The 20,810-nt window shown below is 38.6% G+C and overlaps 1 protein-coding gene across 4 annotated transcripts in view; it reads left to right on the top strand.

Moving 5' to 3' along the window:
- MYO16 (myosin XVI) overlaps positions 1–20,810 on the top strand; it is a 539,163-nt gene that overhangs the window by 413,348 nt on the left and 105,005 nt on the right. For all 4 annotated transcript variants that reach the window (XM_082247038.1, XM_082247037.1, XM_082247039.1 and 1 more), the window contains exons 21-23: positions 473–545; positions 4,558–4,710; positions 7,499–7,699. In XM_082247038.1, coding sequence (XP_082103164.1) covers positions 473–545; positions 4,558–4,710; positions 7,499–7,699 — 427 coding nt within the window. The remainder of the gene's footprint in view (positions 1–472; positions 546–4,557; positions 4,711–7,498; positions 7,700–20,810) is intronic.

Genomic DNA, 20,810 nt, shown 5'->3' with positions numbered 1-20,810 from the left:
TTGTATTTGTAATGATATAGACTCTAGGACCACCATCCTTTTTTAATTCAATACATAGTGAGTTACAACCCTAGAACAAGTATACAGACAGTAAAGTCTAAAATGTTTGAACAATAAGCTGGGTACACAAAAATTGGCTGGTTCAGATAGTGTGTAAGCAATCTGTCTGAACCACTGACTTTTGTCCAAGGGACATGCTGAAAAATCAGTCAATGGCTGCGAGCGCTGACCAGAGTTTTCTGGTGTGGGGAGCTGGAGGAGTCAGAATACAATAGCACAGTGAGGGAGATTGGTGCACCAACATACTTTGTGTTGGTACAGTTGGGTTGAAGGAAAAAAAAACTTGTAATGTGTACCAGACTATAGAGGCAACTCATTCTTGGCAGCTCTAATATTATTTAGGTCCCCCTAAAAATGTCAGTTATTTCTGCATATTTGTTGTCAAATAACTTTTTTTCTTTTTATATTTTAGCTATCCACCCCTCACAATTGGAATTTTGGACATGTTTGGTTTTGAAGAATTTCAAAAAAATTCATTTGAACAAGTAAGTGTACTTTTTTAAATAAATGTATTTAATTGATTCCTTTTTGTTAAAACATTAAGCCAAAATGCTGGTCTCAGAAGGTAAATGCTTATATAATTTCAGAGAAAACAAAATACTGCCCTGTTTGAAGTTTTGTCTCCTCTACAATTTTAGTTTTAACATGTGCCTTGCCCATTCAGGTTAGTGCTACAGATATAGGTTAGCTGTGACCTACTGATTATCCCCCCTTATCCCCAACAGCACATATCTACTTTCTTCACACTCCTGTTACACAATTCATTGTCATCACCAGAAGAAAATAAGTGATATGGAGAAGCATGCGACTGGACCTATTAGTCCTGTAACACAGATGCTTCACTGGCCCTGTGTAAGCTATGAATCTGGCTTTTTATAGTTTACAAGGAACTTACATTTTGCTCAGGGTAGCTGAATGGATTAGTAGGAATTTTAAAATAAAGACAAGCATTATCTACTGGGAAGGGATGCATTAATAAGCCTATGCCAGATTGTATATTGCAACTATAACAACATTTCAGTGTGGAAGAGTCTGGTGCCACATACTGTGGTCTACTCTGAGTAGCTACATGACTGTTGTGTTTCCTGCAACTAAAGGGAAACTATAATGTATTTTCAGTCATCACAGATTTAGATACACTTTTGCTAATATATATTATATATAAAAGCATTTGGAATATTTTAAAGGTAAACCAAGGCGAGGTTCAACCAGTGTAAAAGTGTAGCAAGTGAAAACAGATGGACATGCCTGACAGCTCACGAGTTGGGCACATCTATATGAAATATCATTGGGATATATACAGTTTAACGGAACCGCGACCCACACTGTGTTTGTGGACTTCCGTCAGTATACGGTTTCCTTCAGTCTTGAACATAGATATCAAATATTCCAGCCGCCCCCATACAAAGCTAGCCGGGAACTTAGCTTGTACTGGAACCTTCTGTTTTATTGAAAAGTCACACAGAATTTATATACAGCATGGACATCCCACTCCTGATCAGATTACCCCATCAGGTCAGGGGTTGTCTGATTACATTATCATATGCAGATTTAAATTGTATACCGAAATAGAATTAACCTGAACAAATTATCTAGCCAGCTGGACAGAAACAATATGTGAGTTCGTTAACAATTAACAATGGGACAGACAGGCTTTACAGAATACACATCACACCTTAATACACAGACAATAGGAGGAGCCTGCCAGTGACAGATTGTCTGTCTCTGACATTGAAGTACAATACACATTATCATAAGTGTAAACACAGAACCCATCGGAAGTAATCCAAACAATATTCTCAGTGTCCATTAAGTATCTGTCTTTCATTCCCAGTGACAGTGAGTACCTTTACATACAGTATATAGTGATAGAGAGTGTTCTGGCATATAATAATGCAGTATCAACAAACATGTATGCAGCTGGTTTAGTATGCAGGGGTGAAACACTCACAGGAATTACTGTAGATATAGCATACTTAGCTTTAGGATGGGTCATCAGTTTTTTGCCTCAACCCTCCCAAAAACCTCAGCACCTCTGACACACCAGGTTGAGTGTACAAACGTAGAATATTACAGAAATTCACTGAAAGTAACACTTAGTACCCAAAAGTAGTGCTATATCAAAGAAAACAGACACCAAACCAGGTAGTGAAGGCAAACTGAATATATTGTCACTCAATATGGTTGATAATTAGGCGAGCATGAAATGGATAATTAGTGGTAATATTATAATTTTAGCATACAAATTGATAAACAGTAGAGAATATGTAAGATGACAGTTGGCGTCCAGATCAGCAGCAAGGGCACATTAAGTGCAGCAGTGAGCAGTAGTAGAGTTGAATCTACTAAGTGCTGAAACTATACTGACAGAGTGCAATTATGGCTCTGATGCTAGTCCTAGACGGACTAGGTATGTACTGTCCAAAAAAAGGTGGATGGTAGCAGAGGGGGCAGAGGAACAAATTGGGCTTGCAGAATAATATTTATAGTAGGGGCAATACTTTGAGATGTTCTTCATCCAGCTATCATTGGGGCGCTTTAAGAGCGTCAGTGCACTTAACGACAGTCCCAGTTAACCTGTAATATTGCTATGGTATAGTAATGGCACAGGTGCAAGGTAGATGTGGTTCAGATGGGGTTAAGGATCAGTGTAATGCGGTATAGGGTTTATATAAGTGCAGTCTAGGTTTGGAGTGTAGCATGGGTGCAGTAAGGTATGCGTAAACTTGGTGCGTTGCTCTCAATGGTTCAGTCCCTGCTAGCAGTATCAACAATTGGCAAATAGCCTTCTTTGGATGCTTATCTGACTTCTCGCTGTAAAAGTGGGTGCCCCCTCTGTCTTTCCCCAAATATCTCTGGTGATCAGAGTGTGAGTGGAGATTCCAGTCTCCCTAGTGTAGCCGCTCAGGTGCTGTAATGTAGGCGATGATGTGCTGCCACCAGGTATCCTACTCCCAGTCTCAGGCTCAGATCTCTGCTGGTATAGTCTCCTGGCAGGCGAATATTCAGACAGATGTGCTCCCTTGCTAACTTCCTGGGTGCCAAAAGGAGAAACTTTCCAGGGCCATTTAATAAAAATCATTTTTCTCCTCCTCCTACTGCAGTGTCCATTGAGATCTGTAGTATAAGTAGTCTATTTGTCCCAATACATGACTGCTGTCTCAAATTACAACAACTCCCAGGGGTTTTTGCACTCTGGATCGAGGTTTATGTGCTTGCAGACAAATGTCCAGACAGAGGTGCTCTCACTCTCTTGGTGCGAAGAGGATGAACTTTTCTGGACAGTTTAATATCAATCCTCTCTCCACTCTTTCTACTGCACAGTATCTATTGGGATCTGTAGTGTAAGGAGTCTATTTGTCCCATTATATGTATATAAAGCTTGGCTTTAGCTCCCCTGCTTGCTGGCATTGAATGGTGAAATGTTTCTGTAGCACAGATATATATTTGATAAGGTGGTTGGTGACAGCACAACAGGCACAGTGTGTGTGTAACAATAAAACTGCCCCAGAAATGCAGTATACACAATTGATCCAGATGCATTATGGTTCCACAGCGAAAATGTTGTAATCTGTGTTTTTAGCAAAATATATTTTAGTACAACACTCTTTATAGCAATGTTTTCAAGCATGTCTTCCTTAGGCCAGTAATATATCTGTTACAATACATCACTGACAAACCTAAAGTGAATCTGCCACAATAATGGTGATTAACATAAAAGGTTTACCTGCAATGAGAAACATAAATACAAACTATTTTGAGATAGCTAGTTCAGCCTATGTTTACAAGCAACGCTGATTACACAGCCCTGTAAGTGCTGGCAAAGTCGGAGCAGTTTATGTACCTTCTTCGAGGGCTGTCCAGACAACTGTGATGCTGAATAAGCTTTACAAACTATACTGCCAGGGTTGTGTGATCAGCTGCTTTTTCAAACATAGACTGCACTGACTGTGGCAGAAGATCTACCCAGGCAACAGAGCACACCAAATGTTTACAAGCAGTTGTTGATCACACAGCCCTCCTAGCACTGATTGTGAGAGTACAGTTTGTATAACTTGCTCCTCAGCATCTCTATAAAGTTATACAAATTATTCTGTCACAGTAGAGGAGGGGAGAAGAGGAATATTGCATCTGTACAGGAAAGGGGTGTGATAGACCCACCCAGGACAGAGACTTTTGGAGGTGACTGCAGGCTAGCCTCTTGCCTACTGACTATGTGCCCTGGTTTTTAAGGGAACACAACTCTTTGTGAGGTGTGTGCTGGGGGGGCCCTTGGAATTACTGAAGGATACAATCCTACACACACTTTTATACCCCAGTGATCTAGGCGCAATTAACATAATTAGGTAATAAAATAATTAGTTAACACTATAGATAAAATAATCTAAAACACATACAACCACACACACATTCCGTTCATCTGTTCATAAAACAAAAAAATATATATATATTTTATGTTGTCATTTTGTTGATTTTTTTTTTCATTTATATCAACAGCTGTGCATTAATCTGGCCAACGAAAAAATCCACCAGTATATGAATGAACTGCTTTTCCTGCAAGAACAAACTGAATGTGCACAAGAGGGAGTTTCCATGGAAACCATGTATTGTCCTGGAAACCACACTACAGTTCTGGATTTTTTCTTCCAGGTATTTCTCTTTTCATTATATACAACTGTAAATATTATGCAGACAGTCTCCAGCTACCCATATGAAATTGCGTGTTTTGTATTTTCACACAATATGGTACTTTTCTTTATTTCATAACAATAGATGACCTTATTTTTACAATCATGTAAAACTCCTCAACCTCCCTTAATTGACTGTATGTTATGTATTTGATTTCTGCATTCATGACATACACATATGATGCATGTGTAAATAAATAATAAAAAAATATATATTAACATAAGGTTGGGCAGGAGGATTAATGCTTTTTTGTTGTCAGCCAACCTATATGCTAAGGTCTGTACTACTTAACCTGCTTCATATTTCAGAAGCTAAACTGTTCTCCAGTGTCTGTATCATCAGCCTGATGTTTATGTTTACCAACTTATCACACTGTTTTCTATTTTGTGCATGACATGTGTCACTCAACCTGTCCATTTGTCAGCACTTGTTGTGGCACCCTCGGAACAAAACGAATAAAAGTCAGTTTTCAAAAAATTATTATATGAATTTGTTCTTTTATAATGAACCTTGTTTCCTATATACAATATTATATTTACTATTGCTTTTTCATTCATATGCCAGTCACATTCCCAACAGATGGTTTAAACATACATGGCACACAGTGACATTTAACCAATGCTCAGTTGGTATTAAAGTGAATGTAAATATCTAAAACAATGCAAATGATTTTGAAAAAGCCTTGGAAAATTGACATCTTCTTTTCTCCCCCTTGACCTGTGAAGCCATTCTTACCTTCACAAGAAACCCTGTTTTCTAAATGTCTGAATACCCTGACAGTAAGATAATTTCTCAGGAACCCCGACTGTATTAAATGGTGCATCTTTATACAGTTTCTTTGCCCTATTTTTGTAAATCATACTGGCAAAGAAAGTACCTTCTTTCACGTTGCACAAATTAAATACATTAAATGTAAGGGTTTGAAAACAATGACTTTTAGAAATATTTTAAAGTGGTTCTAAAGGATAACATTTTTTACCTAGAATAAAAAACACATTATACCTGCTCTGTGCAATGGTATTGCACAGCATGGCCCCGAACCACCTCTTCAGGAGTCCCTCTCTGGCATTCTCTGCTCTTCCTCTTCTGTGTCCTCTTCTGTGTCTTGCTATGGGGCAAATCCAAACGCAATATTCCCCATGTACACATTCAAGATAACTGGCTGTTCAGTGATGCTGAGTGCTGTAATAACCATAGGTTGGAACCCGTGGATGCTCAAAGTGAAGAAATGTCATCAGCACACCAAGGATTCCTCAAAAGGGTCCAAAGCTTTATTCCATGGTCACATGATAAATATATAACAATGTTTCGGAGCCACGCAGCGCCCCCTCGTCAGGCAAGTGACTATGTGCAGTGCAAACCAACAGGTATTGAACAGACAATCCACCAAACCAAGCCATATCCCCCTGGCATCGAAATTACATCATGATATCGCCAATATGCCTAGTATAAACGTATAACTTAACTAATACCCATACAGTATGGATCATTAGAGAATTAGCAATCACGTATTTAATGATTTTAATGAGGAATTACAATGTATACAAGATAATAGTGATCACTAAGAAAAGCTAAAATGGTTGTTATGTTTAAAGAAGTTTATAATGTATACCGAGCTGTGGGCCGTGCAGGTGTGCAGGTCCCTGGACATTGTGTATTGATGTAGACTAGCAACATGGAGGTGTGTAATGCAGCCTCCAATGACATGCACGCTGTGGCATGTGCGCAATACAAACAGTGTACTCGGGCGGGCCGCACGGTGTTGCCATAGCAACGCCAAACACTGCCCAGGCCACCGGACAGCATATTAATTGGGACCGTTCAGGTGGGTCTCTCATCCCTCACAATTAATATGTTTTCATTGTTATATGCCACATTGTTTTGTTATGTACTTATCAGCATATTTGTCCTACATTAGTGACCTAAAGTATTAAAAATCCAGAGGGGTAAGCTAGGTAATATAGCAGCTGGAATTTTCAGAATGAACAGCCACCTCTTTTAATAGGTTAGGTAGTTACTGCTAATAACATTACAAATGGATCCCTGCTGTGTAATTTTTTTTATCTCCTTACAGATTCATTCAAGTTATACATTACAGTGAAGCTAATTGTACACTTGATTTCATCACATTTCTGAGAAATTTCACCTAAGGAGAATTTTATTTATACTCTCTAGGAATGAAAAAAATAGCTTGAGACATTTTCTGTGAAATGCATTGGAGTAAATTGGAGGTGCATTTTGCTGAAATTTAAACAGCAAAATCAGTCTTGCAGATATTTCACAGCATATCCCTATTGCTAAGACTGGAATGTGGTCAGGGCAATGCATCCATCAGATATTATTTATAGATCTAAAGCAGAAGTGATTTGTGGTTGCTAAGATCTGATGGACAGTAAATCCCAGCTTGCTTTCCACTAAAGCTAAATGTATATATTATTGTATCTCAGGCTTATTGTGCAGAAATACAGTAGGTAGGCAGTACTTATAAAATATTAGAGCTTGTCTGTTGTTATCCGTACAAGCACATGTGCCCTTCCTCCTTCAAAATGACTCCTTACCAATTTGCCTATGGTATGTATTACAGACAGTAGGTACACAAAATGCAATATTTAACACAATTTTCTTTAAAATAAATGTATATAATACTATCTAAGAATGCAGGGATTGTATAAAATAACTTTACACAAAATATGTAAACAAAATACTTTGTTAGATTAATAAAACCAAATAAAATGTGCTTGTTTTTCAGAAGCCATTAGGTTTTCTGTCTGTTCTAGATGAGGAAAGCCAGTCCATTCATTCCATGGAACAAAGCCTCTCCAAGCGATTGCAGTCACTCTTGGAGACATCAAATTCAAATACAGTGTACACATCAGCAAAGGATGGCAATGGCAATGTCACATCTAAGGATCAAGGTCCCGTCTTCACAATTATGCATTATGCAGGAAGGGTAAGTAGTATGAATTGTGTAAACAGTATCCTACACTAAAGAAAGAATGTTTTTTTGTATCATATTTCTGTGTTATAGTTTATGCTACCTTTTTATATGAATATTTAAATCTTCATTCTCGGAACATACTAATTTCAATTTCCAGGCCCCTGGAAGATTTATCAAAGGGTGTCATGGTGCTGAAATATTGATTTACTTTCTTAATATCATCATTCATTTAGAGGCAGCATAAATGTATTCACTTCATTTTGATGGCACAGCCCTTGGCTTGGGGAAAAAGACCTAATTAACCACTAGGGTGACATTCACTGGATCCTTGTTAGTTCTGCAGCCTGTGAACTTGATTAGCTTCTGCATTTTAAGCTGCTCAAAATTGTCATGGTATTAAAGCATTGCAAGTGGCAGGAGAGTGTATGAACATACAGAATTTCCATCTCCATAATGATGCTACTGCCACAACATGTCTTCAGATCATTATAGAAATATGTGTCATGATATGCCAGATGAGCCAATCCGAAAAGACTGCTACACCAATTATTATTTATTATAATTTTCTTTTATAACTTGGGCCATTCTTGAAGCTAATGTCCACTCATGACCACATACTTGGAACCAGAATTTACGAGCCTTGTATTATGAGTACATTGATTATTTCAGGCCAAGACAAAACCATATAAAGTAAACAAACTTCAGTACTGAAAATACTATTAGCTATATATAGAATATATTTTTCCAGAAATCCTGTTAATAAAAAATAAAAAAAAATTCCATATGCAACTCTTCTCACTGTGCTATTTCATATTTTAAAATTTCCCAAAACTGTTGTTGACCTAATACAATATTTTTTTGTGCACATGTGCACTGAAAGTGTATTTTTAATGTTTTTTTGGGGGGTGTTTTTTGTTTTCAGCTAGCATCCTTTTTTTTTGTCCTTTATTTTTAATTTTTTTTTAAAATGGGCAATCATATAAACTATCTTTGTGCCATTAGTAATTCAAGCTTACTCATCAGCCTTGCTACTGAAACTGCTTCTGCACTCTTCTCTTCATACAAGAATAATTATGAATAAGAGGCCTGTGCTTATGTGTACTAGCATGTATGCCTGTTGCTTGCAAAAAAATGGTATCCAGAGCTCTGCTCTCCCTGGATAAATGTATTTTTATTCATGCATTAGCATGAAAACTAATATATTAGGTTTTTAAACCCCACATCAGGTAACTTATGGCACTTTTCCACTGCAAGTACCGGCTAGTACCGGCTCGGCTCTACTCGGCCCTGCTTGGCCCGGTTTGCTTTTCCACTGCGGTACCGCATGGTATAGTGTCGGAAACGGTTCGGTACGGTACGGTATAGGTTTGCTTTTCCACTAAAGTAGTACTAAAGTTAAGTGGGTGGGATAACAACGGGGTGGGTGTGATTCTCTGACCAATCAGTGGCTAGTAGTGACTGCATGTAAAGGATTGTGGGATATGGTACCAGTTTGGTACCTGTTGGAACCACAATCGAGTAGGTACTGTTTTTTCAGAGCCGCACCGTACCGTACCGTTCGGTTCCATGCAGTGGAAAAGCAAAGCTATACCGTACCGTACCGAACCGTTCCGACCCTATACCATGCGGTACCGCAGTGGAAAAGCACAAAAGCGCGCCGAACCGGTACGGTTCCATGCAGTGGAAAAGCGATATTAGTGTATAAACCAGAGGAAAGTAAAGTTCTGCATGACTCACATTCCTTTATAACATGGTGTGTATCCTCTTTTATAGTTACTTTTGTACAGTGATGTTTTTTTTTACTTGAAAATAGACTTTTAGACCTGTCTCCAAACTACATACATAGTGTGCCCAACTTAGCACACAACTTGAATGAGTTAGATAGAATGGTATGTGCTGCTCTTGGGTAGAGGATATCCCTTTCTCCTTGGGATTTATGTGGATTCTACACTGGTCATTTGTGGAAGAAAATATTTGTGGGGAAAGAACAACATGATTTCTGACAAATTGTTACTGAGTAATATTGCCTCTCAGAAAATGGTATTAAGAAATATGACACTTGTGTAACATAATTCATTAATGTGGTGTATAGCAACATGGCGTTTGTGTATCATACTACCTCAATACTACCTTAATAGTGTAATATTCAGTACTTCAGTAACATGGCATATGGTAAAATAGCACCTATGTAACAAGGTAACTCTCTAGATGATGGGGATTCCCAAGTGTTATGTCATACATATCAAGGAAATTACCTTACCAATACTGACTATACCTATTCACCCCAGTATCCAAGATAAATCTGTAGCCTCATTCCTATGAAAAACCCAGGGTAAAAGTTATAGAATATTACTTTTCACCCAGATGTCTAATGTCTAAAGCCATTATTTATAGGACATTGTTAAAAAAGTACTACCTTATTAAAAAAAATCCTGCAGCATGCAATGTAAGTAAAAAACAGAGGCTGTGACAGTCAGATCTCAATAAGTTTACATTGGTGGAGGGGGATTGGTTAGATCAGGAAAAATGGGCAAAAGGATAAACACACTTTGGTTTTAACTTCACCAATCCTTTAGGGGCATAATAGCTAGGGGTTCTGCTTCCCTTGTTGCCGTAAGCATGTGCTTTTTTTGTTTAATGGAAATTAATTAAATTATTAAATCACTAAATCAGGTATTAAAATGAGAAGCGGGCTCCTGCTACTTCATTACTGCCAAGACATTTCTCAGAATAGTTTTGTGATCACTTGTAAGTTTTAAAGCAAATATTATTGTTTTTTGGCATAAATAATTATGATATTACTGCAACAACAGGTGAACCACCCCCTCTTCGTACTTGATAACCCCCCCCCCCCCCACATTCCAGCCAAGCTCCTTTCTACCTACAGTACATCACATTAAATTATCCAGTGTTTGTTTCCTCTATCATGTTTTCTTTTTAAAGTCTCATTTCTTTCAAGATATATGCACAACAATATTCTGTTTGGGATTTTATGAACCTTGGCTTTTTCCCAGGAGCAACTTCCAGTTTAATTGTAGTTTCCTTTAACTTTGAAACATGTGAATGCCAGCAAATACCTAGCTTCAAGGAGATTTGCCATTTTCTCAAACATGTGTAAGCGCTGCTAATTATTATTTCTTGGGTTCTTGTGACAGTCACAAGGTACATTCCAGACTCGTGCTGTTCAACCTTGTCTTTGCCTTTGATTCACACTTACTTAAGCTATTTTGTGTTTTCTTGGAAAATAAGTAATACTTTTTTTTTTTCAGTTTCTGGCATGCTTTCATTGTTAAATGAATGTTTAAGCCTGATAAGAGATCTTATTTAATACACTATTTTTTAAATGCTTAAAAGCTAAATTTTTTTATTAATACCTTCAAAATATATAGTCGGGAACTGTGTTTTAATAAGTAATGCAGTTAATGTTTGTAAGCACTGAAGCAATCTCACATTACTGTCAGTTGAGTAATCAGTATGGCTGTCTCAGATCATGATTTAGACCAGGCTGACCCTGATGCTCCTTAAATATTCTGTGACGAACCCCAGAGTCCATAGTTATAAAAAAGAGCATTGTTTTAATGGCCTTCTTAATTTGCACTTTTGGGAACTGTAAATTGTAAGAAAACTATTATGAATATTATGAATAAATTAGTCGTATAATCAAGGAAAGTTAAACTGCCGATAGACATACACGGGGAGTTCCCCCGCAGTCACCATCTTCATCTGGTGTAGACAGAAGTGTGATTGTGCATGGCCAGGCATCATGGTTGTGTCTATGGAGGGAGGAAAAGCTGACCAGAGCCAATAGATGATGCTGGTGCTGCTTGTGTAAAGATGGATAATAGCAACTGGGACAATCTTTCTAGTACACCAGCCTGATTGTTTTCCCAAAAATCCACTTGGCACAGGTCCTTTGGACAATAAACATTTTGGAATAAGCAATTCTCATCTCATATTGCTGGTAACCAGGCCTAAAAGACCTTAGCTGGTATTAGTCTAGTAGTCAGATATGAGTATGCAAATAAAATGAAACTTTTACAAATTCTAATAAATACAATTGAAAATCATTGCATATGGTGTTATGAAAATGGTTTGTACTTATATACATGCTGTTAGCTGACACCATTAGGAAAGTGATCAAGCGGTGTAGGTACTACTTCAAAAATCTCTGGTGTTATCTACTGGAGAAAGCAGAATGGATGTTTAGAGTGCTGTCATGGAAAATTCAACCAGGAATCAGATTGGTTTTTGACATTAGAATTCTCTTCTATGTATAAACAGCATTAATCTTTCTAGCAAGAGTAAAGGACCAGCAGGACTAACACCAAAGCCTACATATTCCTCTGTGCAAACTATAGTGTACTGTGATTTTCATGTTTTACCATATTGCAAGCAGTACTATGTGTAAATAAGTAAGTAGTTGGACGCTGAAACAATACCACTGTTACTCTGTATCCATGCTCGTGGTTTACTGTACGGCGACCCGAGCAGCGGAGGATTTTTTTTACACATGCAGATTCCTAGTGTCTGGTAGACACCATCTTATGTGAGTGTTTTTAATCTTGTGTTACAAATAAACGAGTGTCATACAATATAACACTATGGTTGGCGTTCCTTCTCATGTTTTCTCATATGGACCATCCTAAGCTTTGACCCATCTTGGGGTGAATAACCATGTATTAAGGAGAAAAGGTTCCTGGCTGATCTCTGTTTTGGCTTATGCATGCTTGCTGGTTTATAATTTTACCAGGAAAATCTCTGGTGAGTTTGATCTAGGCAAAATAATAAGGCACGTGTGAACACTGTATACACTTTGTGTTTGGATAATCAGCACTTTGCACTTTGTCACTGGATGACTTAATATGGACTTTGTTTGATGGACTTTTATAATTCACATATTTAATCTATTTATTTTTGTCATATTTATATCTTGTATTTATTGTGGTTATTAATATATTAATTGGTACAATTTGCGCACACATCATTATTTAATTGCATCAGCACTTTCTTAATATAAATATAGTTTATTGCACCAGCACTCTCCTAATTGGAGGATCGATTTGGTCAAAACCTATACAGTATACACAAAAATAATGAATTGCAGGATATCATTAGGGGTATATAATATATATTGGGATTAGCAGCAATCAATTAGCTGCCATTAACAGGAGAGATATATTGCATTTGCACTTTGACAACACTTAGCATTATTTTGCACGTTTATTTCCCAACCACTCTTTCAAGCACTAGCACTTTTTGGATCATTATTGATAAGTTCATTATTTTTTCACATATAATGTTTTTTAATATCAACAATATATTTTTAATATTAGCAATTTATTCATTTATTTAATTTATGCACTTTATACTTAATTAGGAGTCCAGTACTCATACTGCAATTATAAGACAGAGTATTTATTAACCTACAGAAATTGCGCTCATTTTTTCCCTCATGAAAAAGCTCTTCCTTAGTCAGCCTGTGACTCCTTATTTTTACCAGCCCTTCAAATTCATGTTTTGATCACAGCGCTTTAAGTTTTTTCCTCTTCAATGTTTTTAAATTTAAAATAAATAAATAGTTTAGCCAATGTAATATATACTGAATTTTATCAGTGTATCACTTTCTGCCCACCGCTTTGTTTAAAGCAGACATTTTATTTTTAGAGCAAAAAAAATTATGGTTTGCAAGCTTTTGGTAAAAAAGAAGGGCATTAGTAGCTGGGAACTGCTTGTATCAAAGTCCTTTATTAAAGGATGTAACACAGCCGAAGGGTACTTTCACACGAAAGATCCAATCAGATCTGCCTGTCAGTTTTTTAGGCGGATCTGATCGGATCCTCCATGCATCTCTAGGGGGCAGCGGTTGTCACCGGAGACATGTCCACTGACACCCGCTGCCATCCACATTTGACCCTGTCCGTGAAATCCGGACAGATGGAAACCCTATTTTCCATCCGTCCAGGGGATTGGATCAGATGGGATCGGATGAGAATGGACAGGCGGTCCGCTCTCATCCGATTCCCCATAGAGAGCAGCGGGGCTCTGACACCTCCGTCTCCGCACATAGTGCGGAGACGGAGCTGTCATCCGCCTGCTCAGCGGGGATCGGCGGATCGATCCCCGCTGAGCAGAGAACGGTCTGCAACGGAATGCGGACCGTGTGAAAGGAGCCAAAGTAACATTTAGGAGGAAAAAAAAAAGCATCTTTATTTTCATTTGCCTGCTTCTGTTTGGAAAATTGCCAGGAATATCTAGAATGACGCCATTGACTATATATGATCATGACTATTTTTGGTAATTCATGTTAATCAGCATCACTGGACATTTTTAGGCACCTAGGTTGCTGTTATTTTTGTTGGGGGTCTAAAGCCCACGATCTGAGTCCGGCCTCAATCGCTCTACCTCCCAGACCGCAGTGGTCGTGCCATTTAGGAGCCTTTCAGCTGTGAAGCTTTCTTCGCAGAGCCGACAGTGGGAGGCGACACAGTTCTGGAGGGAGGGCGGGAACTGCCCGCGGTAAACAAGCCAGTGATTGCTTGCTAAGATGAAGGGCAGTCTAAGCAACCAATCACCATCTTGCAGCTTCTGTCCTCCATTTTAGACCTGCTGTGCCTTGCGACCTCCTGTCTGTGTAAGGTAGAGGAGATGTAATTTAGAAAGGGGAAGAGACGCTGAGTACTGCAAAGAAGAGTACTGTAATGTGTGTGGGGGCTGTGTACTGTAATATGTGTGGGGGTTAAGTACTGTAATGTGGGGAGGGGGGGTTTAAGGCTAAGTACTGTAATGTCAGGGGGGGGTAAGGCTGAGTACTGTAATGTAGGGGGGCTGAGTACTGTAAAGAGGGGGGCTGAAGACAGTAATGAGGGGAACTGAGTACTGTAATGGGGGGAGGGGCTGAGGACAGTAATGTGGGGGTCTTGAGAACTGTAATGAGGGGGTTGAGGACTGTATTGTGGGGGGACTAAGGACAGTAATGTGGGGGCTGAGGACAGTAATGTGGGGTAGCTGAGCACTGTATTTGGGGGGCTAAGGACAGTAATGTGGGGGAGCTAAAAACTGTATTGGGGGCTGAGGACAATAATGTGGGGGAGCTGGGGACTGTAATGGGGATGTGGACTGTAATGGGGGGCTGAGGACAATGTGGGGGTATGAGTACTGTAATGAGGGAGCTAGGAAAAGTGTTGATATCAGGGGGGTATGAGAACACAAGGGGGGATCTTGATGTAAAGGGAAGGGAATTGCGATGTGCAGTGGACACTGTGGAACTGATGTAAGGATGTGATTGTGTTATGGGGCTCGGTTCAGATCTGTGCATGCGCATTTGCTTGCGCATGTCACAGGTAGGTCAGCCCATTCATTTTAACGGGCTGCACTACCCATGAGAAATGCAGGGAAACAAGTCCCTGCCCTTTTTTTTAAATTGCGCAGCACCAAGCTGCATAGTGCTGCAGGACCATGCGGTTTGGAGCACGCATGTGTTGAAGTGTGGCGTGTTCCTCTGCGGGACGGGAACATGTGCAATTTCACCTGCGTTCCCCAGCTACAGAGATTGGAATGCCTAGGAGAGGGTGCTGTAATGTAAAGGATATGAATCAAATAATAAACATGTGATTTGGACCTCTGCTGGAAGAAGATTTTACTAAGCGGACCTCCGTTAATCTTAATTCAGTACCCCTGGTCTAAAGGGAGACGTCCATCGGTGTGGGTTGTTGTTATGTTTGTGTCAGTGGTGTGTCTTTCCCCGTTGTTGGCAGTGGATCCACTTCACTGCATAATGTCATGGACGTCATTTTGTTTTTTGTATTTTTATATATACAAAATACTTTTTCAACGTCTGTGTCTTTATTTACATCTTAAATGCTTTTGTGAATTAGTACCCAAAATGTATTCGCATAGGGCAGCTTGATATCTGCTCCCCCCCCCTTATTCTAAAGAGGGCCTTCAGATTCTATTAGGTACTCTCCTTCCAGACTCCCTAATCTACTGGCCAGGGATGTGGGAATGAGGCCCTCTCCCCTATCAGTATTGAGGGAATGTGGTCGAATATGATTCAGGAAGGAAAGGGCACTCTCATGGCAACTCCCTTTCCTTTTTGGAGAGGACACAATGTAAATTTTTGTTGTTTGTTTTTTTGCTTGAGGTTCCCCATCAAAATGAATGCTGGATTAAGTCATTTTCATTTCAACTAACTTTTTGGCACTATAGTAAGGTAACAGTTTATATGAAGTCCAAATTCTTATTGGCATTTCAAGGTTTATTTTGAAATTAGAAGCTTTAAAAGAAAAAAAAGGCAGCATCTAGATACCTATAATGAGAGGTTCCTTTTTTAGGAAGTACTAGAAAGTTTTAAAATAAAAACAGCAGGCCACGGTAAATGGGCATTGATGTTACTTGTTATCTGATATTTTGTTGTTCCTTGCTGATTATTTAAGGTTTAATGAATACAACGAAAAGCGATTTGCCTATTGTACAGATAGTACATCAAATGAGGTTTGTGGCTTGCATTGGGATTTGGCAGGACCAAGGACAGGTAAATATAAGATTTTTGGGGCAATGGACGTGCTAATAGGCAGGTAGTTGGCAGGTAGAAGGTGGCAGGAGCCAGGTAAAGGATTACTTTAGAAAATTGCAATTATCCTTTAAAAGTTGTGTTAAAAGTAATTGGTTAGCAAAATGTATACTGAATTGCCAAAGATGATAAGTGATATAAAATATGCTGGTAACAATTGTTTCCTTTAAAAAAATGACAATTGGTCTAACTCTTAAAATGTATTAGGTGAAGCCTGTCATTACTCCTGTAACTTGTCACAGCAGAGACTCTCAAATAATAATGGAGAGTACCGCTGAATAAGTTCCAGGACAGAGGCTTGTCCCAGGGCAGGCACATCACCACATTCAGTGTTCAGAGTTTCAGGTATGAAAGATATACTGTAATGCAATCACGACAGGTTCATGAAAGATTACTTTTTGTTTACTGTATCTGCTTTCTGTAAAATATGTTTAATTTCATTATTTCAAGTCAGCTAAATATTAACATTTTCCACAGAGAATGATCATTAACAAATACATACTTTCTCGCAAAATTAGATTAGTTCTCCCCAAAGCTGCTGTTAAATCTCATTTGCATGTAATCTTATTAGTTAATCTCTGTAAAGCCTTTATTCAGTGAGATTTGTTAGCAGACGGAGCACTGTTCCCAGAAACCCAGTCCAATGTATTTCATAACTGAATGAACCTGGGGAAAACTATATCCCTACATTATAACAACAAGTGGTGCGCAGCGCTCCACTGTAATTAATAAAAAAAGTCCTATTGTATAAATATAGTCCCAATATATGAAATTTGTGAAGTGACTTAAAAGAATGTTCTGTGTATACCAAGATAATTCCAATAGTATGTGTGATATGATAAAGGTGAAATAAATCAGCGCCGCTTCTAAATGCCTTCTAATATATACGCTATCTGTTTTCCAAAACATGCAATGTATAGGTTTTCCATAATCACCATGTTGGGCGCTTCAGTTCAACAAAACTATTTATATAGCCTTTCTACTTAAGTATAAAATTGTGCATAACCAAAAACTATATTTCATGTAATACATAAACAATACATAATAAATCCATTCACCTTAAAGTGCAGTGCATAGATTCAAGTCCTTTGGTGCTTTCAAAGTACTTGTGCTTGATAATAGATAAGTGAAATCAACGTGCCACTCTGTGCTCCCCTCCTGAATTCTCACTCACTGATAATAAGATGTAAACCAGCATATAACAGTTATCTCAGCACAAAGAGTGTTTGTGATACTACTCCTCCTTCACACGTAGAGCCTTTAAGGCAATACCGTGGGTAATTATGATGATATTCCTTCTTCCTCCATAGTAAATGCTCATGGATTATATTTATAGGAATGAAAGGAAAGCATCCATAGCGTAAAATCATTTGGTTTATTCAAATTATATATAAATGAAATTAATACACTTACAAGATAAAAGAAAAGTAATTGCTTACAGTAATATCTATGGTGGACCTCGCTGTGGCGTGCGTTCCAACAGAAGTAACTTCGCTTGTGGTCCCTTGCTTGAAGTGTTTTGCCCCTCCCACAGAGCATCTTCAGAAGCTAGGGCCAATCGCAAGTGATCTCCTTTTATAACGATGTCTCCTCCTCCTACACCCAATTCCACCCACTACACCCGCTGAGGAATTTCCTATCGACCTACTGTCGTCACTTCCTGTTCATGACACTACACCCTATCGTGATTCCCACTACACCCAATTGCATCAACCATACTGACTATGTTGATTCTTGTTAGTTTATTGACATCAATAAACTAATCAGAAAAAGACATCAGAAAAAATCCAGCATCAAATAAAAGTGCTTTACCCAATGTGCTTGGATAAGGCCTGTCACAACAGTGCACCTCCACCAATCTAAGAACTCATCAGATGGCAAACAATGATACGTCTTTTTTAGATTGTTGCTATGAAGCGAAGTGTCATCCTACTCTGGTATATTGATTGAGTGATGGTCTCCAGTGGGATCGAGGGGCCTACATGCTGAGCGTCATCCTACTCTGGTGTATTGATTGTGTGATGATCTCCAGTGAGATCGAGGGGCTTATAAGCTGAGCAGTGGCCTTCTTTGTACTTTTTCTGGCCATTTGTTGAGTTTATGCTGCAGCTAATGTATTCGATTTTAAGACTAATAAAATACTACACTATATAAGCATCATTTGGGCTCCCGCTGGTGAGCTTTTTTTGTACAGTGCTTTATCCCACTGGAGAACAACACTCAACCAATACACCAGAACAGGATGACACTTCGCTTTATAGCAACAATCTAAGACATATCATTGTTTGCCATCTGGTGAGTGTTTAGATTGGCGGAGGTGCATGATTGTGACAGGCTTTTTCCAAGCACATTGGGTGAAGTGTGTTTATTTGATGCTAGATTTTTTTCTGCTTTCTGGGGAGAGGTTAGACATATCACACATACTATTGGAATTACCTTGGTATATACAGAAGTTTCCTTTAAGTCACATCACAGATTTTATATATTGGGACTGTATTTATTCAACAGGACTTTTGTTTATTAATCACAGTGGAGCGCTGCACACCATTTGTTATATTGTCTCTTGGAGGTTGTATGTTCACCTTTTGTGTGCCAGTTGCTGAATAGTTTTACAATGCTCACTTTTTCTTTGCTTTTTCTATATCCCTACATTACCAGAGTTGAGAGACACTGCTAATAAAAGCTATTATTATTTTAATAGCATTGTACAGGATTTGTATAGCCCTCACAGTTTGTGGAACTTTTAAAGAAATAAAGGGGGCAGTACAGTTATAATACAATTCAAGAAAATAAGGTAAGGAGGGCCCTGCTCATAGGAGCTTATAATTTAAAAGGGAAGAGCAAGTGATACAAATGTAATAACTGTGAGGGATGAGCATATGGAGGTAGAACAATTCCAGTTGTTAGGTAAAGGTGGAATAGGCTTTCCTGAAAAGATGAGCTTTAAGGGACTGCCTAAAGACAGACATAGCGGGAGATACCTGTATGGGTCAAGATAGGAAGTTCTTGAGAATAGGAGAGTCTATGGAGATGTCCTGGAGGTGAGCATAGAAGAAAGGGATGAGGAAGCAAATGAGAAAGGGGTGAGAGAGCAAATGTCATAAAATTATTTTTTAAGGAGAAAAGATGTATGCTGGGATAACTGTGATAAAAAAAAAAAATGTTTCATAAAAGGGATACAGTAAACCCGCGCTCCATCACGGTTCAGTTTTTGCGGCCCCGGTATATTGCGTTTTTTTCTGTAATGTTATTTTACTAATTAAATCATTGAAAATTAAATATTTTTGTGTTTTCCATAGCTTTTGCTCTGTCTCTCAGTATCTTTTATGCGTTTAAATTAGTTTCTATTGTTTTAAAAGTGTGTTTAAAGACCTTAAAATGCTTTTAAAAGTACAGTGACAGTAACAAAACCATGCCTACAGTGTATTTTAATAGGGTTTTTCTATTTCGCGGATTTTCACTTTTCGCGGGTGGGTCCGGAACGTAACTCCCGCAATGGAGGGGGGTTTACTGTACATTGTATAACTGCAGTGCAAAATTGCTGCAGTCAATGCACAAACAAGTATGCTGTTTACAATGAAAAATACATTAGGTTGGTCTACATAAATGGCTTGATGCTGGGCAATAGCAGAAAACCAACACTTCACACTACTCTCTTGCAACAGTTAGATTTTGTTAACTGTTTAATATTAAAAGGTTTACAGCATGTGACACCAGCATTAAACTAAGTGCATTAATAGGCACTGCCTGTTTCAGTGAGAAAGCAAGAGAGGAGAATCCTGCACTAGGCCAATTCATCCCCGGTTTCCATAATGACCATTTAGACAGCTATAGCAAACGTTCCACCATTAGGGATGTTTCAACAGAGGAGCTCTCTGTCTCATTAGTATTACTTTTTTCAACAATTATTTTGAACCCGAACCAAGTTTAGTGATTGTTCCTTTTTAAACGGGACTAAACAATAGTTTAGAAAGGGAGGGGGTAATTGCAGCAATAAAAGCAATGTGTAGAAGGTTGAGAACCACAGTCTGTGTTTTATTTCTGTCTATGCTATCATGAGGAAAATGTACCCTCCCTTGCTCTCAATGTGACAGGTATCACACAACACAGGAGGAGGAAAGATGTTTCTTCACAGGAAACAACATTTAAAATATGACAAAGTTTTAGCCATTTCTGATTTTAAGAGCAAAAAAAATAAAGAAGAGGAGAAGTTTAAAATAGAGTTAGGTAATAAAAAATATCCCAAGCTTTGAACATCTCATGGAGCGCTGTTCAATCCAGCATCCGAAAACGGAAAGAGTATGGCAAAACTGCAAACCTACCAAGACATGGTCGTAAACTGACAGGCTAGCATTGAAAGGATAGCATTAATCAGATAGGCAGCCAAGAGGCCCATGGTAACTCTGGAGGAGCTAAAGAGATCCACAGCTCACGTGAGAAAATCTGTCCACAGGACAACTAGTTGTTGTGCACACCACAAATCTGGTCTTTATGGAAGAGTGGCAAGAGGAAAACCATTGTTCATTGGTCTCATGTGACCAGAGAAGCTTCTTC

This window comes from Pelophylax lessonae (genome assembly GCF_965119305.1).
Source record: "Pelophylax lessonae genome assembly, chromosome: 2".
Lineage (NCBI taxonomy): Eukaryota > Metazoa > Chordata > Amphibia > Anura > Ranidae > Pelophylax > Pelophylax lessonae.
Note: the sequence above shows the minus strand (reverse complement) of the source record. Positions and strands in the feature narration are given on the sequence as shown.